We start from the raw sequence: 24047 nt of genomic DNA, 5'->3' as shown, positions 1-24047 counted from the left end.
TCCCTCCTCTCAGTCCCTAGTGAGTGTAGGGACCGCCGCCCAGTTGCCCGCCTGGGGTTAGCCAGGAGTGGAAGCAAGTAGGCAGGGACAGGGGTTGCGGGTAAATTTTAGGGCAACCCTGGCTGGCGTATCATCGGGTAGGATCCCATAACACTTAGCAAATTTACAATTCCCAGTGTGGCAGACTTGTTTTGCATTCAAGATTACCAGAAACAGGCACAAGATTACCAGAAACAGTTTTTCTTCAACACTCTCTATTTAAGTTTACTCAGAAAAGAATCCCACCAGTCCTAGTTATCTGAAGGTTGTTTTCCAGAAGATTACTTAGTAGAAGACGTAGTGACTGAGATAGGACTGCTTCCACTTTCCCTGACTTTGACTTAACAGGTGCTTGTACAACTCACTGTTGTGTACACGGTTCCCAGATCTTTCTTCTTCACGCTGTACTTGTTTGGGTAGCTTGTGTACTCCCACTCATCAGTCAGGGCACGTTAACTACTACAGCACTGCAATGCACCTCCTCTCTCATTCACCTTCTGACGACATCTCTCCCTAACTTGACCTTCACTTCCAGATGCCTTCCTGCACTTTTTCTCCTCTCCCCCTCGCATCCTGCCTCACCCTGCTTACTTTCCTGGGCTTGACTCAACTCCTCCCCCCCCCCCCCCACTACCAATGAGGGAATTCTATGGCAAGCAGCCAATCAAGAGCAAGTTTTGCTTTAGCCCACGAAGTAGGGGAAAGACAGGGTCTCTCTCCCATATGATACCTTCTATGTCTCCGCAGGAACACATAGCCATGTGCTTGAGGACTTCTGAGTGTGTGACTATTCCGTAGGACCTTCCGGGCCATTATATCAGCCAGTTTCCAACAAACTCCCCACCATTCATGATGACTTCATTACAAAATCTTGCAACCTGCTAGGTCTGACACAGATATCGATGGAAGAGTCTGACACCATTTACTTTGCTGGTCTATCTAATGGTGGCCTACACTTCTCCCCGACCCCCAGACCTGCGAATAGGCGTGGTGGAAGAATAGGCATTCTTCTCTATCCACAATGTACCTTCCAGGTAATCCTCCTGGTACCATCACTCACATTCCCCTCTATTGAGGTCCACAGCCAAAGACTCTTCCATCCACTCTCCATGCAAGTGACGGTCATCTACCGCCCTCTGGGCCCTCGCAGTCTGTTTCTGGATCATTTTGACACCTGTCTCCCCTACTTATTATCTTGTGAAATTCCAACTCTTATCCTGACATTAACATCCTTATTGACAACCCAATATTTGTATCTGCCTCTCAGATTCTGCCTCACAGCTTACAGCTTCCCACATGCACAAAGATGGAAATACGTTTGATTTGCTTTCCCTCCATCTTTGTTCTGTTTCTGTCTTTGCAAACTCCTTTCTCCTTCTCTCTGATCCCAGCTTCCTTTCCTTTGCTGTCAAGTATTCTTGTCTGTCTAAGGACACTCTTACCTACCACACACGCAGAAATCTGCAAGCCGTTTACACTCAGCAATTTTTAGATTCCTTACAGTCAAATCTTCATCAGTAATTCTCCTCACTCTTAGTAACTGACTCCAAGGTAGTGATTCAATCATTTTTCTCGGATGATTGCTATCAAATAGAAGAATGTTATTTCTATCCGTTGATTTCATGTAGAGGTCAGTAGAGAGTTTACCCTGCCGTTTAATTACCATCATATCTAGAAATTGTATCCTATCAATTGAGTAGGTGAGTGTAAACTGCAATCCCGGGTCAATGCTATTCAACAAATCTCTGAATGACAGTAATTCAACCTCCGACCCCCCCCCCCCTTCCCCAAACAACAAACACATTATCAATGTATCGCCACCAGCATTTGATCATGTGAGACTGCATGGAACTATATACATGGTTCTCCTCAAACCATCGCATGAAGACATTAGCGTACGAAGGAGCAACGTTCAAGCCTATGGCGGTACCCTGTCACTGCCGGTACTACACCCCATCAAACACAAAATAGTTATTGGTGGGAATGTACTCCAGCAGCGACAGGGCAAAGTCCATGCAGCCTTGGGAAAGTTCAGAGTCTTGGATATAATGTTCAACTGCCTCAAGGCCATTAATATGTTTAATAGAAGTGTATAAGGCCACAACATCAAGTGAGACCGATAAGGTGGTATCTGTCACCTCCATATCCTTGATTTTACTCAAAAAGTGGCTTGCATCTCGTATGTAAGAGGTTGTGTTAATTGCAAAACAAAGTTTTATCCAAGTATTTGGAAATGTTGCAGAATAATGAATCACACCCAGAGACTATAGGCCTCCTAGGTGGATTCATCAGATCCTTATGGATTTTTAGGAGTACGTATAAGGTGGGAATTCTAGGATGTCTCATATCTAAATATTTTACCAAACCCTCATCAATAGCCACCTCTATTAGGGCTTCATTGAACATTACCCTCAGATTTATTTGAAATCTTGGAGTTGGATCCGCATCAAGTCTTTCATATACATTGCTATCCTCAAGTTGTCTAAGAATTTCTATATTATACTTATTTGAGTCCAACATAACTACTGCTCCCCCTTATCCGCAGGTTTTATTACAATACTCCTATCATTAGTCAATAGATTTAACGCAACATTTTCATCCTTATGCAAATTCCAACTCATCTTGTTCATATTTCTATACTGTTCTGCTCTTCATTTACGAACATCCTTCTCAACCAAGTCTATATACGTTTCAACAATGTGGTTAGTATTGGGCGGCTGGAAACAGCTATTGTTATGCAGTCCAACCTCCACCAAGAAAAAACCCTCTCGGGGGTTGGACTGCGCAACAACGCCAGACCCAGATGGTCCTGCCACAAACATAACCTTAAGGCACTGATTCTTTAAAACCTTTCAAGATCAAGGTCTAGCTGAAACCAGACAGTTGTCTTCGTAGGGCAGAAAGATAGACCCTTGGATAAGACAGATATTTTGATCAGGGAAAGGGGCCTTGATGATATATTTACCGCAAATTCATCACCATTCTTCCTGAACTTCAATGGTAATTGGTGATTTGTTGACTGAGTTTTCATAATAGCTCCTCCTCTTGTGTGTCCTGTCGTGTTTAACGCCTCCTCTTCTTTTGTGATATCTGTGCCATCTCCCCTTGATGGTCTCATCGGTTGCGTTTGTCCTGAAAAATAACTGGTTGCCATGGGTCCCCTAGACGAATCGTCAGATGAAATAGAACCATTAGATAAAAAGACGTTTTTTTATAATGTCTCGGTTGCCTTTTTCTATTCTGCAGTGTTCCTTGTGTACCTGCTGGAAGGGTCTTGGACGTATGTCAATTAAAGACACACCCGTTGCTGTAGTCATTTGGTTCTCTTTGTAGTCTCCAGATCTTCTCTATATATCGTATCATGGTAATCTCAAGTCTTTTATGGTGTGTGTCCCTCTTGGGATGCGTCTCATTTTGTAATATTCTTTAAGAGTAATCGAGTGTAAGTTCCGAGAAATAATGTCTAGTCGCCTGTTCCCATTTCTTACACAACATCCCAATAGGAGGGGAATTCAGAAATGTACCTTCACTTGAGGTCCCAGCTTAGATTCTTTCCGCATCCACCTTAGTATTGGAGAAAAGTATGGAGGTCTCTGGAACATCGTTGTCCAGAAGGGAATTTATATCGTCTCGTCTTACTGTTGCACGCTGATAATGGTCCATTATTGCACTTGAGAAATAAAGCAGTTGATCCGTAGCAAAAAAGATTCCAAGATGTAACACAACACAGTGGGGAGGATCAGTTGCTACGCCATAAAGGGATCTGAACCTTAATCCAGAAAATATTCAGAAATAGTAAAAAATTATGGCGGCATACGATGTATATAAAACAAAATCTTTATTCCTCCATAACCCGATAAGAAAAGACGACATTTCGACATGGTATCGATCTACATCAAGCTCAAACACATAATGGATATAGACACATATATAAAGTAAAAACATTAGAGATGAGCGAACGTACTCGGTAAGGGCGATTTCGCAATCGAGCACCGCGATTTTCGAGTACTTCACTACTCGGGTGAAAAGTACTCGGGGTCGCCGGGGGGCAGGGGGAGGCGCGGCGGAACGGGGGGTAGCAGCGGGGAATAGGGGGGAGCCCTCTCTCTCTCCCTCTCCCCCCCACTCCCCTCTGCAACCCCCCGCTCACCCACAGCGCCCCCGAGTACTTTTCAAAACTGATATCTCCATCTCAGTCTGTGGTACCACCATAACTCCTCGGCAGCACGCGGCTGTGTCTTGGGGTCATATGTGAATCCAAGCTTTTCTCTACTCCGCATATTCAGCCACTTGCTCGCTCATGTCACCTGTCCCTCAAAAACGTCTCCCCAATCCTTCCTCACTATGAAGACATCAAAAACTCTTACTGTCACCTTTATCCACTCTCGGCTTGATTACTGCAACTCAATACTTATTGGGCTTCCCTTCTCTAAACTCTCCCCTCTACAATCCATCCTGAATGCAGCAGCCAGGCTAATCTTCTTGTCAAACTGCTACACTGACGCCTTCCCCCTGTGCAAGTCACTAAACTGATGACTCAATTCTGTGCCACTCACTACACTGATGCTTCTATCTTGTGCCGGTCACTAAACTGATGCCTCCACCATGTGTCAGTCACCACACTGATGCTTCATTCCTGTGCCAGTCACTACACCGATGCCCCCACCATGTGTCTGTCACTACACTGATGCCTCCACCATGTGTCAGTCACTACACTGATGCCTCCACCCTGTGCCGGTCACTACCCTGAAGCATCCACCCTGTGCTGGTCACTACCCTGAAGCATCCACCCTGTGCTGGTCACTACACTGATACCTCCATCCTGTGACGGTCACTACACTGATGCCTCCATCCTGTGACAGTCACTATACTGAAGCCTCTATCCTGTGACAGTCACTACACTGATGCTTCTATCTTGTGCTGGTCACTACACTAACGCCTCCATCCTGTGACAGTCACTACACTGATGCCTCCACTCTGTACCAGTCAGTACATTAATGTCTCTACCCTGTGCCACGGAGTATAAAAATAGAAATAAAAACTATCCCGCACCTTGGCAGAAAACCAATCTTTTTTATTCTTGTAAAACAACGCGTTTCGACACAATTTGTGTCTTTTTCAAGTTAATACTTAATGGTATTAACTTGAAAAAGACACAAATTGTGTTGAAACGCGTTGTTTTACAAGAATAAAAAAGATTGGTTTTCTGCCAAGGTGCGGGATAGTTTTTATTTCTATTTTTATACTCCGTTACCCAGCCAGACCGTGCTAACAAACACGGTGAAAGGATATCCCCGGACGCCACTCCAAAAAGGAAACATGGAGAAGCAAGAAACCTGCTGAAGGCAAACGTGGACAACAGGTGCAGAGGGGTTGATTCCTTTACCATCGGATTAACCCTTCTGGCACCGGGTAAGTCCACCTTTTATTTAACTATAAAAGCATTTTTAAATTGCTAGCGAGGCGCATTTTAAAGCACATTTTTCTATTTCTACCCTGTGCCAGTCACTATACTGACATCTCAATCCTGTGCCGGTTACTACACTGATACCTCCACCCTGTGACGGTCACTATACTGATGTCTCCACCCTGTGACAGTCACTACACTGATGCCTCCATCCTGTTACAGTCACTACACTGATGCTTCCATCCTGTGCCAGTTACTGCACTGATACCTCCACCCTGTGCCGATCACTACACTGATACCTCCACCCTGTGCCGGTCACTACACTGATGCCTCCATCCTGTGCCAGTCACTATACTGATGCCGCCACTCTGTGCCAGTTACTACAGTGATACCTCCACCCTGTGCTGATCCCTACACTGATACCTCCACCCTGTTCCGGTCACTACACTGACGCCTCCATCCTGTGCCAGTCACTATACTGATGCCGCCACTCTGTGCCAGTTACTACAGTGATACCTCCACCCTGTGCTGATCCCTACACTGATACCTCCACCCTGTGCTGATCACTACACTGATACCTCCACCCTGTGACGGTCACTACACTGATGCCTCCACCCTGTGACGGTCCCTACACTGATGCCTCAATCCTGTGACAGTCACTAACCTGAAGCCTCGACCCTGTGCTGGTCACTACACTGAAGCATCCACCTTGTGTCGATCACTACACTGATGCCTCCATCCTGTGACGGTCACTACACTGATGCCTCCATCCTGTGACGGTCACTACACTGACACCTCTATCCTGTGACGGTCACTACACTGACGCCTCTATCCTGTGACGGTCACTACACTGACGCCTCTATCCTGTGACAGTCACTACACTGATGTCTCCACTCTGTGCCAGTCACTACACTAATGTCTCTACCCTGTGACAGTCACTATACTGACATCACCCTGTGCCAGTTACTATACTGATACCTCTACCCTGTGACGGTCACTACACTGATGTCTTCACCCTGTGACGGTCACTACACTGATACCTCCACCCTGTAACGGTCACTACACTAATGTCTCTACCCTGTGCCGATCACTATACTGACACCTCCATCCTGTGACAGACACTACACTGATGCCTCCATCCTGTGATAGTCACTACACTGATGCCGCCGCCCTGTGCCAGTCACTACACTGATGCTGCCTCTCTGTGCCAGTTACTACACTGATACCTCCATCCTGTGCCGATCACTACACTGAAACCTCCACCCTGTGGCGGTCACTACACTGATGCCTACACCCTGTGCCAGTCACTACACTGATGCCTCCTCCACCCTGTGACGGTCACTACCCTGAAACCTCGACCCTGTTCCGGTCACTGCACTGAAGCATCCACCCTGTGCTGGTCACTACACTGATGCCTCCATCCTGTGACGGTCACTACACTGATGCCTCTATCCTGTGACAGTTACTACACTGATGCCTCCACTCTGTGACAGTCACTACACTAATGTCTCTACCCTGTGCCAGTCACTATACTGACATCACCCTGTGCCAGTTACTATACTGATACCTCCGCCCTGTGACGGTCACTACACTGATGTCTCCACCCTGTAACGATCACTACACTGATGCCTCCACTCTATGCCAGTCAGTACACTGACACCTCCACCCTGTGACGGTCACCACACTGATGTCTCCACTCTGTGCCAGTTTCTACACTGATGCCTTCACCCTGTACCAGTCACTACAGTGATGCTTCCACCCTGTGCTGGTCACTACACTAACTGCCTGTAAGATATAGAATATTTAAACTCATCACTCTCATCTATAAAGCCCTCCTTGGTGCTACGCCGTCCTGTATCTCCTCCCTCATCTCTGTTTACTGCCCTACCCGTGCACTAAGGACCTTAGACTTACATTTCTCTCTACTCCGAACCTCCCACTCCCACCTCCAAGATTTCCCCCAAGTTGCACCAGTTCTCTGGAATGCGCTAATCCAGACAATCAGGTTAATTCCCAACGCCCACAACGTTAAGCGTGTCCTAAAAAATCTTTTTAGTGAAGTCTATCATATTCCCTAATCTAAACTCTTCTTCATTTACCCTGCTTCTACACTTCCCCTTGTAAGCCTGACCCCCTTACCGCTGTATGCCCCACATACCCCATCTCACTTCCTATCTGTTTATTCACAAACACTGTGAATAAACACTAGTGATCCGCTCACACAGCTTTCTATATAGTATCCTATGTGTGCACTTCCATATAGTCTGTATGCTCTTGTGAGCAGGGCCCTCACTGCTATTGTTTAAGATGTGAGCTGGTTTATTGTTGGATGTTATGACCTATTTTTTTGCATGTTTTCTCCATGTTGTAAAGTGCTGAGAAATATATTGGTGTTCTATATGTTAAGAATATTACTAAATTATTAACTCATTTGTTTGATTTGGTTCCTTGTTTCTACTTTTATGACTTTTGTGAAAATCTGATCATCATTTAAATTCAAATATAAGCAGAAATATGCCAAATTCTGAAGGGTTTATAGGCTTTCATGTATAGGTTTTAATACAGCAATAATTCTGTCCTGTGAAGAAGTTGATTACCACTAGGGGGCAGCATTACTCTACCTATCATTTTTATAGCAGTTTCCAAAGTCTCAGAAATAAAAAATAAAATATATTCGCTAGTTAAAATGTTCATATCATACTTTTCCTTCTTCGTCATAGTTATTTACCATGCCGTCAGCTTTCTAGTTTCACAGGAAAGACAAGTACTGGATAAAGGGATTTTTTTTCTTACTCAATAATATTACTATGGAAATATAATTCCCAGAACTGCTTATTTTTTACAAGTCATAGATAATACTTTTTAAACAAAGAGGTATGATGGGACGATGGAAAAATTATCCCTATGAGAGCTTCTGAACGTACAAAAAAGGCAAAAAAAAGTAACTACATAAAGATCTAGAAGAATTGCTGAAGATTGAAATTGAGAATTGATAACGTCAAACTATGGTGCCAGTGAATGGAACATAGTGTAGATAAGTCCATGGGACAGATGTAGAATTTTTGTAAAAAATGCTCCTTTAGCTGAATTGGAGGCTCTCAATCTGCTTTGTATTAGTAAAACTTAAAGGGGAGGTCCAGGGTTGGTCATCAGTAGCTGATCTGTGGGTGCTCATTTGTTTTCCAGGACACGGACACCTACATACACTTTGCAGTGGCCCCACATGTCATTGCAGTCCTTTCAGACACACATCCCATTCCCTTTGATTGAAGGGAATGCAGCTTACCTGCAGTGGTGGATCCACACTGATCAGCTACCCCAAGGGTAGGTCATCAATGTTGGAAGTGGAACAACCCCTTTAAAGTGGTCAGAGAGAACCGTTTTGTAGAATTTGGCACCCTCATCAAGTGGCTTATTTTGGCAGGGCAAGCCTTATCTGACCACTGCAGGTGAAATGCAGTATTAAATGGCAAACAGTCAGATGAATGGTCGTCCATGTAACCCAGCTCGAGTCCACCAGAGTGGGAGCTCGACACATAGAATGACTGTTTTGGCTCATAAAGGAGGGTCTCAAGAGAGGTCCCCCCTTTATCATGCCCACAGGCCCTAATGAGATCATCCCTTTAATTGCAAATTCTAAATATATTTTACAGCTGTGTTTCTTAACCCTTTCCAATCCACTTTGTATCCTAGTTTTCCTAGGGGCCTTACTCTGCCGTTATACAACGGCGCTATCTGCTGGATAAAGCCAGTACTGCATGAGGTGACACGTTGGATAGGCTCCGACAGCAGAGAGGCTGGCAATATACAGTATGAGAACCCCCGACGGACGTCTTCCAACATCGGAGCTGTACAGCCTTAAATCATAATGTCTTCAGAGGTCAGACAGAGGATTGGAAAGGGTTAATTGTGTAATTATCGACTGCTAAGATCTGTGCTTCTATCTTACATCCATGACTGCAGCACAGAAAGACCGCAGAACTAACTATATACAGTATATAAAGACAATGACCCACCACCCATGCCAACCTAAACCCTCACAATAGCTGCCCTATAATCCAAGACTATACAAATCCTATATCAAAGCATCTGAAACAAAATGGGGAATCCATTCCTGCGCATTATTTTAGTATAAATATACTCCTTTTAAAAATAAAGAACTTTAAATAAAAAATAACTTTTTGAACACATTGCCCCTAATAAAGCAAAAGAAAGCTGAAAAAGTCAGTGAAGATTAAAAACAGCCCTATACATTACAAGAAAAACGCTGCAAAGGTTATTTTAACAGCCCAAAAAAAAGAAAAAGAGACATAAAACCCGCACATGCGAAAAATCACTAAAAAGTTTCCAGTCTTTTAAGACCAAAACACCCTGGTCCTTACAGAGTTAAAGGGGAGTTCTGGTCTCTGCCACACATGGCCAAGATAGGAACACTGCTGATTATGGGGTGGTCTGGATGCTGGATACAGCCGAGTTCAATTTAGTTGCACTGTTTCTAGTACATAACTCCCATAGAAGTCAGTGGGAGGTAAGCAGCCTGGCACTGCAAGCTACACTGTTTCTGCAGCTCCTGAGTTACAAAAACAGTTTAGCTCACTCATTGACCTCCTCTAACAGGAAGGAGCTCTGCTTGCGTCGTCTACTACTGAGGGAAATTCTATGAAAGGGAGGGAATATGATTTTCAGGGTGGAGAATAAAATTTGCACAGTATGAGGAAAAGGGGAAGCAGCAAATAACAGCCGTAGAAACCGAAACCAGATTCTGTGAACCGTCTCCTGACTGAAGGCACTCATTTAACCATGTGAGAACCCGATGGAACTAGAGCACCCAAGGTACCAGGGGCATAAGTCACTTTACCACTAATGGGGGGAATGAGGGCATGCTGTTTTCTTTGCTACTTCTCAGAGCAGAGTTTGACAATTGCAAGAATGTGAGGGATACTGAGATCTAAAGGCATGCAAGGAATGCATTGCGAAGGGCTCGTTCACATGGGCATATGTGTACAACGCTGCAAGTCTCCCGGAGCGTTGTACACATTAAAGACCATACGCTCTGCCGGCAGAGGGACAGTACAGACCGCGTATGGGCTGTGTATGGCACTGCACATGCCTGGACTGATGTGATCACATACATGTGCAGTGTGATATTTTTTTTATTTTATTTTTTTAACTCCCCTGTTGAGAGCGGGGATGTGTATGGAATTGCTGCCCATATGCAATGCATGCAATGCATACGGACAGCGTTTCATACGCAGCCCATACATAGAGAATGAAAGTCTATTGATTTTCATTGCCTCCATGCACCGCGTGTTGCGTACGGGATATACGCGTGCTTAATACATGGTGATAATATGCTCATGTGAATGAGCCCCAACACTCTTTATAGGCGTATATGTAAACATGACAAAACGTTAGCTAAATATAAGATTTTTGAAAGACTTTTGATTGAGGCTGAAAACAAAATGCGCAAATACGCTCGGCAGTACTGAGCGTCGTTGTGTCTGAGCGAGGGATTTTTCGTGTTAACTCATTTTGGTTAACAAAGGTTTTTTATTGATTTTGAGAATGCAATATCATTCAAACGATTTCATCATTTCCATCATGTTTTAAATCAGGGAGTTACAAGATCAAATGAAATGACAATAAAATTATGTAACAGAGTTTTTGTGTTGTTTTAAATACTTTTTCTTCATTAACAATGTCCCCTGAAAAAAAAAGGGAGAAGAAGAAAAAAAAGTGGGAAGGGGGACAAAGATTCAAAGAAAAGGTGGGGTGGGGGAGAAACACATGAGGAATGGGCTGGGGGGTGAGTTGGGCTATGCTTGATACTTATTAGAGATGAGCGAACGTGTTCGGCTCCGCCCCTTTTCGCCCGAACACCGAACTTTGCGAGCAATTCCGTGCTCGGGCGAAAAAAGTTCGGGGGTCGCCGTGGCAGCGCGGGGGGTGCGGCGGGGAGTGGGGGGGAGAGGGAGAGAGAGAGGGCTCCCCCCTGTTCCCCGCTGCTGCCGCCCGCGCCGCCGTGCCTCTCCCCGCCCCCCGACGCCCCCCGAATCTTTACACGCGGACACTGAAGTCCTCGGTAAAGCCGGTGTCCAGGTGCGTAAGTGTTCGTTAAGAACACGTTCGCTCATCTCTAATACTTATACAAATATGTCGGATTTTGGAGGATTTGAATAGGCCTTTCTATTGTCTATAACTAAGATTATGTTTCTTCATAAATAGGTTGGCGGAGTGGAGGATACGGTAGATGGTAAGCTAGGATCAACTGGCTGGGTCTGGATTCAAGCTGCAGAATCCCATAGGCGCATGGTAACGGAATATTGATACCAACAGAAAGAGTGTTTTAGGATGGCTGCCATCTTCTCATTGACCATAATCTAAGATAATTTAGTTTTCACCAGGTCGATACTAACTAATGTTTTCCTCCAAGAGCGAATGTCAGGTATAAATTTAAATCTTTGAGCGCTTAAAGGCCCTTTTACACGTAACGAGTGTCGGGCAAACGATGCTGGACACTCGTCCTCATGTATCCTCACTCCTTTGCTGTTAAACAGGGGTGAGTATCACTTGATCGCTGACAGTGTGGTCACCAGGAGATGGGGCGGCTGGAGAAAAGTTCTCTCCTCACTTCCCCTGCCCCTTTCCGTTGACTGTAAGCAGCAGACGTTCAGTACTGAACAGCTGCTGTTTACACCGAACAATAGTCATTCGGTTTCAGCATGCTTTTACAGAGGACGATTTTCGTTCAAGACTCCTGTGGAAGCCTGAACAACCAGAACGATAATCATCCCGTGTAAAATGGCCTTTAGAGATCTCAGAGAGGAGATCCAGGGAGGGATTAGTCTTATAATGCTCTAGCAGGGGAGAATAGTGGACCTCTTTTTGCTGTAGTTCCACAGCCCGTTGTGCCTTCAGTTTGGAAGCTAGTTAAATGAGTTTCCCTCTGACCATGGCCGAATGGGCTTCCTAATTGGTAGAGTATAAAGTGTATTTGGGGTGATCATGTTTGAAGAAATCCTCGATGGTATCGAGAAATTCTTTGTGCAATGCCTTATTAGTGAAGAGAGATTCATTCAATCGCAAATGTCCAGTGGTTTTGTAGCTGGCGAAATCTGTAAAAGGTTGGCCTGGAGTCGGGGGCAAAGTGCATCTACTAGAGGAAAACATCAGCCTGAAGTCTGTGGTAATAGTCAAAGTCTTTGCGTCTCTTGATGGGAGAATTGAACCCTTGGACGCTGTGTGAAAGAAAGGAAATTGGTTTAGTAGACATATGCGAATTATTATATTCCTTGTTATGTTTCACGGTCAAGAGCAGGAGGCAGGTGCAACCCCACAAGAGTCCATCCAAGTTTCCTATCCATGCAGGATGTTGCATTAGGCCCTGTAGGAGAAGGGTGTGTGGAAACAAGAGGGATCAAATTGGACCAGAAAAAGGGGAAGGAGAAGGAAACAATAACAAATTAACTCTAAAGACTGGGGAACAAATACCCAAAATTGTGTCACATGTGTGACTAAGGATAGAGGAACGGTAGATATAAATATCATCCGCCAGTCTATAATGCTAGGAAGCAGAAGCTATTAGAGCACTCATCACATTCGGAGTGCGTTGGTATCAACTTCAAATTTAAAGTTAAATAGATTCAACAAATAATATCTAACCAAGGTTACAAAGGGTAGGAAGCGTGAGGGGCTGTTGCATTGGTGAGAAAAGTTCAATAACTTGTCGTGTGTCATAAAGTCCAAGGGTAATAGATCTTCGTGTTTATGGCCTCAGGGCGAAATCCCTTGTTATGTGACTTGCCATGTTTGAATCAGGGTGTATGTCCAGCTTTCCTCTTGGTTGCGAACTTCCAAAGTGGCAAGAGTGGTCTGGGGTCTTCAGTGCAGCTGGCCGAAGAGGAAAACTCGGTGGTGAGGAGGCCAAGTTAAAGGAGGAGGGATTTGCCTTTGCAAAGGAGATAAATCCATGTTACTTATGCCACTCACACGTGTTCAGAAAGCGCCGCTCAAAATTGCGGCATTTTTACTGCGATTCTAAGCTGCGTTTTGGAACACATGTCACGGTGTTTGACATCACTTTTTTACCCACCCCATCATTGTGATGGGTGATGAGGTGCATTAAAAAGCGCTAAAACGCATGAAAATAGAACAGACAGCGCTCGAAAATCGCAGCGTTAGAAATGCCACATTTGAGCACGTCTGCGGGGACCCATTGAAATCAATGGCTGTATTGTACCGCAGTTAGCATGGCAATTGGGATGCCATGCTAATCATGTTAAAAAGTGGCACGTGTGAGAGTGGCCTTATTGTTGTGTGAGAAGCATAGGTGAAATGGAAAAGACCAATGATAATGAATGTCTCTGTTTGCCAGGCATTGCAATAGGGGCTTTAGTGTTCTATGTCTCTGTTTCATCTCCGAGGATATGACAGAGAAAATTTGAATCTTGTGGCCCATGGTAGAGATGTTTTGTCATGCTCTAGAGGTTTGGATGACCTTTTTCTTTAATGGGGTAGAAGTGTGGTTTAACTATAATATCACGGGAAGGAGGGCCTTCCCTGCAAGGTGCTTTAACGGCCCAGTGGGCTCTATCAAGATCCTTGTGGAGTCTACTTTGGAGTCTAGTGAATCCAATCTTCTCCCAATATCTGATAGGTCTTGCCTAAGGGTTTTGGTTATGATTGTCGTAGTCTTGGAAAGTTCACTAGAAAGCAGATCTTTAAATCTGGATAAGAGTATGGTGTCAGGTGAGAAATTTGATTTGCGTGGAAGAGCTGGTCCAGGAGTTGAAGAATGAGTATCTGGACTGTTGTGGGTTTCAGGTAAAGCATCAATTCCTTCTTGGCAGTAGAAATCTTGGAACAGAGAGTCCTATGTGGAGGTAGAGAAAAGGGATTGGGGGACAATTAGCTTGGTACTGAGGAAGATCTCTGTGTTGAACCCATTTGCTCTTTTGGTGGTAGTCTGTTATGTATGCTGGAGCGAGTATTGGCCATTGCAAGGAAGTCTTTAACTGATCGCTGTTAAGTGGCGTTTTAGTTTTCTTGCAGCCTCCTTGGGTTATTCACAATGCTGATCGTAGCTGAATGTGATGGTGTGGAGCTACGCAGCTCAGGGACTAAATAGCCACTGTAGTCAGCTGCGCGGGTGTGCCCAAATTATAGTGATGGATGATAGGGCCTCTTTTCTTCAGCACCTGTTTGGGGGTTCCTTGCCATTTTAGGGTGATGTTTAATGGAATTTAGCCTGTGACTTCACAGGCTTCCGTAGGCCGCTGTAGGCCGGAACCCTCCGTGGAGTCCAATTGGGCCACAGAGCCTCCTTACTTTTTCCTCTCAGTGCGGAGAAGACAACAGAGGCACCCAGAAGAGTGAGAAGCACAGCAGGAGGCCCAATGGCATAGGATTGTGTTGGTAGCTGAACTGAGCTCTCCTGCTGCACGTCCTCTCGTAATGACGGCCATGCCATGCCCATGTTATTTAATTTTGTAATTTTTTATTAGATGAAGATATAATATAAAAAAATTGACAGGCACTATTTACCTATTCCCCAGAACATTTTAGTCACCTGCCTAATATAGTGTAAGCCACCCTTTATGCAGCCAAAATAGCTCTGACATATTGAGATATGGACTCTACAAGACTTCTGAAGGCACTCTGCGGTATTGGGCACTTAAACATTAGCTGCAGATCCTTTAAGCACTGTAAATTGTGAGGTGTGGCCTTCATGGATCAGACTTATTTTTCCAGCGCATTCTACAGATGATTGATAAGATTGAAATCTGGGAAATTGGAGGCCACGTTATTACCTTGAACTCTTTGTCTTGTTTTTTAAACCTTTGCATTATTATGAAGAGTGAATACTTGGTTTGTAGAATGTTTAGGTCAGTGGTACATGTCGAAGTATCTCTTACATAAATGCCAGGACCCAAGGTTTCAAGTAGAACATTGTCTAGAGCATCATACAAACTCCACCGAATTGTCTTCTGGCCATAGGGCATCCTGGTACCTTTTTTTCTTCAGAGCTGGTTTTAGGCTGTATGGCACCCTGATTGAGAATATATATTACTGTCCTCACCAAAGTTTAGAATGCATTCACATGCATAAAGTTAAATTGTTTTTGCCAAAATGTTTGCATATTGTTGTTGCTAGCCGTTTAGTCATTTGCGATCCTCGGGGACCCTAGAGGTGAGCTCCCTCCATGTTTTTCGGTTTTGCAATGCTTCCTTCAGTTGTGTGATATCCATGCCAGTATCAGCTTTGACAGTATCGGCCATCGTGCTCGATTTGGCAGTCAGGTCTTCTTTTGCCACTGATCTATTCAATCATTATAGATTTTTCTAGCGACTTTGCTAAATCATCAAATCGACTTTCCTTGAAGGGGGAGGAGAAATAGAAGGACCGTGCTTGAGTGTTGTGTTCACCTGGCAGAATTTCTCCTTGTAAAACATTGCTTTCAAAACAAGCAGTATACCCACCATCTCCTTCCTTGGTGCAATTTTTGATGTAGGAGTCTCTACATGGGTCTTCTTTTGTTTTTAGTGACACCCCTTTCCTACGAGTGACCCACACACTAGGGTGCACTGATTTGACCAACCTCTGGGAGGAACGCAGCGTTCCCCAAATGTGTGGCTGTATTCCCATGCAATTTAGGGGGACCCTGGCTGCATTGGGAGAGCATATCACTGAACACGATTTTTATTTCCTTTGACTTTAACGGACGTCGGAATCGACCGATCCGTTTCAGGATGATGTTTATGAAATCCGCCCGATACCAACAGGAAACGATTATTCTATTAATTGCTCATTGCTGCCAATGAAGACCTGGCTTGCTGGTGAAAATTTTTTGAACACTCAAGTATACATTAACAAGAGCCGCAGTATTTGCAAATTAAGTACCTAACGTTTTCCGGGCAGGCCCAGCTGTGTCAGGTCACAGAGTCATGGATTGTAAATCACACCCATTTCTGTATAATAACTTCCCTATTTCCATCTGACTGTCAGTTGCTAGCAGTAGAAATCCCATGTGATCATGTGCGGTGAGCTGAGGTGTACACAGCTTGGGTTTATCAGCTGACTGTGCAGGCCTAGCGCTGACATCAGACGGGAATGGAAGATGCCGATCTCTAATTTGCATGCTTTAGTGACTATTTCAGTTTTCTGAAGTATTCGCGCTCTGATGCTGCAGTCTGCGCCCTCTCTTTGCCTTAGTTCAGCCATGCATGCTAACATAATCCCTAATATCAACTTCCTAAATTGAAAACAAGAAGTACATTTGTGCCAATTATAATATAACCCACGTTTTTCTTTGTAGTAAATATGCAAATAATTTCCCTTGGAGAAACCTTTTGTAGCAACAGCTTAATAACAAGAGGTTCTTACTTGTATTTATGATGGTGATTTATACCTATTAAAACAAAATGATTACACAGAAAATCACATCATAGCAACATGATTATTTTACATACAACTCTAAAGCAAAGTCAAGAAAACTTAACATGAATGTGTTATCACCTTTTATAATCGGCATTTTAAGTCCAAAATTTGCAGCTGATCCTATACCTAAAATCTCCTGTATAGTTATAGATTTAAAAGTTATAGTAATATTTTGTCAATCTTCAGCCACCACTAGAGGGAGCCTACTGTATACTGGGGTATAATTGGGTACATTGAATAAACAGCATGCAGTAATCTCCCTCTAGTGGTGCCAGTATGTTATCTTTTAAGCCTGCATTTATACAGTTTACTGGAAGTGCTACAGAAAAACTGAGCTCTGACCACCTTAAAGGGAGTCTGACAGCTCACGTGAGCCCCTTTAAACCAAACCTATGGGCTTATAGGAGCTGACAGGCTGAATCCAGCGATGTGAGTCTTAAATTCACCCTCCTTGCTGTTTTTCTGCTATCAGCTGTCAAAGTCCCCACTGAATCCACCCAAAGGACTACTTGTGCATGCTATGTAGTCCTCTCATTCTCTGCACATGTACAAGTAGTCCGCTGGGTGCATTCGGTGGGGACTTTGGCAGCTGATAGCATGGAAATGTTATGGAAGGTGACTATAAGACTCACATCGCTGGATTCAGCCTGGCAGCTCCTATGAGCCCATAAAATTTAGCTTATAGGACTCACAGGAAGTGTAAGACGCAATTTAAAGATGAAATAAAATAATATAATAATCTTTACTTAGCGCCAACTTATAATGAATAATTACAACATTTTGAACCCATGTATACTTTAAATGGAATTTAACACCTATATTTTTTCACTAATTAAAGCCAGATACTGGAACATTTTTCAAAACTGTTTTTATTTTCTAGATTTTCTTATTTTATTGTGTGTATATGACTAAGGGGGCGGCCATCTTTCCTGAGTTAACAGTATTTAGAGATATGCATAACGGTGGAATCAGTGGCCATTCACACAATGGATAGGAGCTGACCAATTGACTTCTATGGGAGAATGTTCTAAGTATGTTCTAGGGCCTGTGCAGAGGTCATTATACAGGAAGTCCTTCCGAAATAGTGAACTGTGACCATCAACTATCACTAATGAAGGATCCTGCGTTATCTATATATATATGTGTGTGTTATCTATATATATATGTGTTATCTTTCGTTGTAATGCTGTCTGTGATGATAATGAGATGACTGCCTTAAAGTGTTCTCTACGGAACAGGAAGTGACAGAAAGGTTTAGTGGTCAGTGTGAAAACTACAGGATTTTAGGGATTTTTTAAAGATACAGATTGTGACATAGAAAATAAAAATAAAAAATCACCAAACACCAAGTTTTCTTAAAACCTATGTTTAAGATAAAAACGTAATTTATACAAGATGTCCATTTCTAATGACACAATCCCTTTGAAATGTTACTACTAGAGATGAGCGAACGTACTCGTTACAAGTACTTACGCACCCGAGTACCGCCATTTTCGAGTACTTCAGTACTCGGGCGAAAAGATTCGGGGGGCGCCGTGGCGGCACGGGGGGTAGCAGTGGGGAGTGGGGGGGAGAGGGAGAGAGAGAGGGCTCCCCCCTGTTCCCCGCTGCTACCCCCCGCACCGCCACGCCTCTCCCCGCCCCCCGGAGCCCCCCGAATCTTTTCACCCGAGTACTGAAGTACTCGAAAATGGCGGTACTCGGGTGCGTAAGTACTCGTAACGAGTACGTTCGCTCATCTCTAGTTACTACCAAGAACTTGACAGATATGCTGATTTAATTTACAATGTAAAAAAACGAGATCCCTGCAAGTTCAGCTGTTTACTGGCCTGTGATGAAGCTTCCCTTTAAATAATTGTAACTACACAATTGATATCACCCCAGAGATGGCACTTTTGGCCATATCTAGAAATAAAAAAGATTTTTTAAGACATTTTATCATGGCAATGCGACAAATCATCCCCAGATACTGGAAACAAAGTTATGTGATCCCCAGAATAGCATGGGTAAAAGCCATCGATGCCATAAAACATATGGAGGAACTAAGATGCTCTGATCTTGAAGAGGAATGTATAAATTTCTACTTTCACCTGGGCGGTGTAGATAGCCTTTCAAGACTTACCATCTTTCTCTAGCTGGCATATGCACTCAATAGACATCTTCAGAGTTGCTTCTTTCCTTTTGTCTCCTTTCCATGTTTCTTTTCTGCTTCTCTATACTTCATCTTCCCCATTCCTAGGTACCCCGCTATATAACCACCCCCTCTACCCCGTGTTTTTAACTGTATTTTTTTGAAACTTAGATACTTGATTTCTTACTTTAATTTATACTTGGATTGGATGCAACTTAAGCAATTGGAGAATAACACAATATGAGCATCTCTTTCCGGTTATCGTAACAGGGGCCCCAGGTATTGAGAGGGATATATGGAGAGGTGGCATAAGTCACCAGCAAAATTACATCATACTGTATAGCGATCAGACAGGCATTCTACAGGCCGTGCCATAAGCACTCTGCATAGACAGCCTGCGTGAGGCCATATGGGACCCTCGAATGTCGGGTGTAGGCTGTTTTTCACAGCCTGCACCCACCTGCAACAGCTCAAGTAAGCCATGCCGCTCATTGGAGCTTTTAACTCTTTAAATACCGCGCTCAACGCCCCCCTTACTCCCTCCATACAAGCATTTGTTCGGACATACGAACAAAATGCACTTACGAACAGCTTCCTGGAACGGAACCTGTTTGTAAGTAGGCGACATTCTGTATTTGAAAATTTGAGTAATTTGTTATTAAGCAAAAGATACTACGCCAAGTTACGCAATTTATTTTATTACAACTTATTTGTTACATCTTTGATGTTTTATTGCATTCATGTTTCTTTCATTACCCTGAAAGTTTCAATAAAAATGTTTTGAACATAAATAATTTAAACTACAACCTGATCTACAAGATCTAATGACTACATTAAATCTAATCTATAATCTTATATAAAATCTAATGTAAACAGATGGCGCTTTAGTAAAAAACCTCTTACGGCTCTTTATTACATACATTGTCACATTCATGTGAGAAGCAAATTCAATTAAGTCAAATATTGTCCATAAAAGATGCAAACCTGTTCTTTCTTGATTAAACATGAGATATTTCATGATCTCTACTTCTTTCCAGGTTTTAGGTGCAAAGAAAATCCACATAATGTCAGATGCACATCATAGATTCTGGCTGAACTTCCTTCTGATCTATTCATCAATGGCCAGTATCAATGGAGAAAACTGTCCACAATCTCAAAAGCTGCCTGATGAACCTTCTCTCACAAAGTTGGATTTCAGTCACTGTAATATAACCAGACTTAAACCAAGCACCTTCCAGCAATATCGCAACTTACAGATCTTGAATCTTTCTTACAACGCACTTGAAGAATTGGACTTCTCGGTGTTCCAGTTTCACACTGTTCTACAAAAATTGGACATCTCACACAATAAGCTGCAGACTATAAACTGCAGCACCCTACAATATATCAGAGGTATCACTCATCTAAATATGGCCTACAATAATTTTTCTATGTTCCTATGTAAAGAATTTGCCACTTTCACAAAATTGAAATATCTTGGATTGAGTGTACAAAGGATACGGCGATATGATTTGGTCAATATTGAACACCTGAAATTGGAAACTGTATTTTTGGGGTTTGAAGATTTGCAGCAGTATGAAGCAGGTAGCCTGCAGTTGTTAAAGACAGAAAAGCTACATGTGGTTTTACCTCGGACATTGACAGACTCTACTCGTCTATTATACGATGACTTTAATATCTCTGCAACTCTCGAAATCTCTGACATATTATGTAACAGAATTTGTGATAAGATTAGAGATATCAGTATGATAATCCAGAAATCAAAGATATCCACGCTCATTCTCAGCAACTTCACAATGCCATGGCTCGAAATTAGTAACATTCTGAAAATGTCCTGGCATTCAACAGTTGAACATCTGTTCATCCATAGCATTACGCTCATAGAACGGTTTGATTATGAATATAATGACTTTTCTAGGGGTTCACTAAAGTCTTTAACATTTGAAATAATTATTCCACTGGTTTTCCTCTATCACTCCGCTAAACATCCTTTAAACATGTTTTCAGAAATGATTGTAGAGAACTTCACCCTGTCTCGTGCTGAAATTACACACTTTCCATGTCCTCCATGGTCTAACATTTTCCGATCCCTAATACTGACCAATAACAGAATCACAGATGAGACTTTTACAGACTGTTTCACTCTTGCTCATATTCAGTTCCTTAATTTTCGAAACAATTTATTAGAAAGACTATCACATGTAACCTCTATGACCTCCACAATGACTTCTCTAAGACATTTAGATGTCAGCGGGAATAGACTGAAGTACAACTTCAATACCATATGTGTATGGCCTCAAAGCCTCCTTGTTCTAAACCTGTCTAGAAACAAGATCACAGATTCCATCTTTAATTGTCTACCCACCAATCTCCAGGTACTTGATCTCTCCAGTAACCAATTATCCATTGTCGGTGAAGGACTTCGCCATTTAAAAACTTTAAAGGAGCTATATTTGAAATCAAACCAGCTAAGCCATATACCTGACTGCAGCTACATAAGTAAGAACTTGATATACTTGAACATCGATGAAAACTTAATACATTCCCCATCCAAAGAAGAACTTACCAAATGCCAAAATGTTAGGCAGATAATCACTGGAGGAAATAAATTTCAATGCAATTGTGAGTTAAGAGAATTCATTAGCACTGCAGAGGTCTTACATGAAAACCTCATGGGATGGCCTCAATCCTTCATGTGTGATCATCCCGAAGAACATAAAGGCATTATCCTTAAGGATTTCAGTCCTTCTGAAATAGTTTGCAACGTATACATCTTAGTTGGCCTCATCATTGGCATCATGTTGGTCCTACTGATCTTCATGTTTTTTCTGTGCAAATATTTTGATTTGCCCTGGTATATTCGAATGATTTTTCAATGGCTTCGAAGAAAGTACAGAGTAAAAAATATTAACAGTGATGACGCAATGATGGGTAAACGTCTTCATGCATTCATCTCATACAGCCAAGAAGACTATGAGTGGGTGAAAAATGTATTGATTCCAAACCTTGAAAAAGGTGATAACGCCATAAAAATTTGTCACCACGAAAGAGATTTTGTACCAGGAAAAACCATAGTTGAAAATATAATCAACTGCATTGAAAAAAGTTTCAAATCTATATTTGTACTCTCTCCACATTTCATCCAAAGTGAATGGTGTCACTATGAGCTGTATTTTGCAGAGCATACATTATTTGGCAAGAAATGCGATAATCTAATTCTCATTTTGTTAGATCCCATACCCCAGTATCTGATTCCCAACAAGTATAGTAAATTAAAAGCTATCATGAAACACAGGACTTACATGGAGTGGCCAAAGGAGAAAGGCAAACATGGCCTATTTTGGGCTAATCTCCGAGAAGCGATTCAAACAAATATTCCTTTAGAGAACGATGAAACATTTGTGCTTAATTGAGTGTAATAGGAGTATTACTACAGACAGTATTATGCAAGTTTAGGGGTGACAACACATCTAAGGAGTTGCTGGATATAACTTCTAAGAGGTGATGAGAGGTCGAAAAGCATTGCCCTCTTCAGATGGTAAGAGGCCAAAAAAAGACAAACTTACAAGAATTCGTCTGAAACTAGTACCCCTACATAGTGTTTGACATGTATGGCATTATTTACTGCTGTACAATCCTGGTCAGCTAGTTCAGACATCTTCATTATCAGTGTTACATTAGGAATCTACATTTTATTTATATCAAATATCAAAATATATTAAACCTTAAACTGGAGTCATAAGCACTGTAACAGTGCAGGTAGTGAAGTGGAGTATTTTATGCCACTAAAGGATATACTGTGGCGCAGAGTGTTAAGGCAGCTCCCGCTCATGACCTGAAGGTTGCAAGTTCAATCCTCGCAGACAGCTGGCTCAAGGTCGGTAAAATGAGTACCCAGCTTGCTAGGGAATAAGTTGGCTATACAAATAACAAGGCTCTTTCCCTTACTGTAGTTACACACCTTTCAAGGCAGTCTTAAAGAGAAGGGTGAACATCTCAGTCTTGGCTCCTAGCTTGCAAAGAGCCTCAAAAAGTTAGGAACACCAAGATTGTGGTAGGATCCCATTTAAGAAGGATCTACATGGGAGTATGTACATCTCCTGTGGATCCTGTCAGGAGTGTTTACTCTCTGGAGATGGGAAATTGATTGGTTCAGGTCTTGACCTATAGCAAGCTACCTCCCCCTCAGCAAGAGTGGGTCAATCATGGTTTTTCCTATTATTATGAGCTTGGGGAAAAGGCATCAATATTTGATGTATTCTAATAGAACCTTTAGAACGAGGCTTAAGCCTCGTACGTTTCTATACCTGAGTTATGGTTAGAATGAATTGTAAAGATATTTACTTGAATTTAAGATTTAGTGAAGAAGGGTCGTGGCCAAGTTTTTAACCACCACTCCCGAGTTGTGTCTTTTATTTAAGAGATTTATTTAGTTATTTAGGTAGCTAGAATGGTTAAATGTAATATATGTGCTATACACCCATGGTAAAAAAAAACTGTTGTGTTTTGAGTTAACAGGCAGTAGATCTGTACCTTCAATAGCAAGACATGCTAAATGTATAGCCAGTGTCCAGACAGGTCTAGGATTTATTTTGTTCCTGTACTGTGATGTTTATGCATTGTGATATGAAGTGTTGTAACTTATTTTGCTGTGAAGAGACAAATGAATAAAAGTCAGTGTGGCCATTTTTAACCCAGAATCCAGTGTGGCGGAGTGGATTTTCCGGTGAGGGCCAACCATCTTACTCATGAAGTTGACATGCCACAAGTTATCACACTACTTAAAGAATACAGAACTGGTCAGATGAGGTTTATAGCTTCTGAGACTGGAAAGCGCATTAAATTAGATGGCACGTTACCATAAAAAATGCTGTGGTGCTCCAGATTTGATGCTTCGTGGAAATGGAAATGCATTTAAAGGGGTTGTCCCGAGGCAGCAAGTGGGTCTGTACACTTCTGCATGGCCATAATAATGCACTTTGTAATGTACATTGTGCATTAATTATGAGCCATGCAGAAGTTATAAAAAGTTTT

General features: G+C 42.6%; 1 protein-coding gene across 2 annotated transcripts; it reads left to right on the top strand.

Annotated features, from left to right (window-relative positions):
* The first annotated feature begins 10160 nt into the window (after positions 1-10160).
* On the top strand, positions 10161-23816 carry LOC136572532 (toll-like receptor 6). Of its 2 annotated transcripts, XM_066573192.1 has the most exons (3): positions 10161-10279; positions 11672-11758; positions 20051-23816. In XM_066573192.1, the coding sequence occupies exons 2-3, from the start codon at positions 11756-11758 to the stop codon at positions 22424-22426; spliced, it is 2379 nt and encodes a 792-aa protein (XP_066429289.1). In that variant the 5' UTR covers positions 10161-10279; positions 11672-11755; the 3' UTR covers positions 22427-23816. The 2 variants fall into 2 exon arrangements, with proteins under 2 accessions (XP_066429289.1, XP_066429290.1); XM_066573193.1 differs by lacking the exon at positions 11672-11758 and having other exon boundaries at positions 10167-10279.
* Positions 23817-24047: the final 231 nt, after the last annotated feature.

Source organism: Eleutherodactylus coqui, chromosome 7 (assembly GCF_035609145.1).
Source record: "Eleutherodactylus coqui strain aEleCoq1 chromosome 7, aEleCoq1.hap1, whole genome shotgun sequence".
Taxonomy (NCBI): Eukaryota; Metazoa; Chordata; class Amphibia; order Anura; family Eleutherodactylidae; genus Eleutherodactylus; species Eleutherodactylus coqui.
This window is presented reverse-complemented; position numbering and strand designations above follow the sequence as displayed.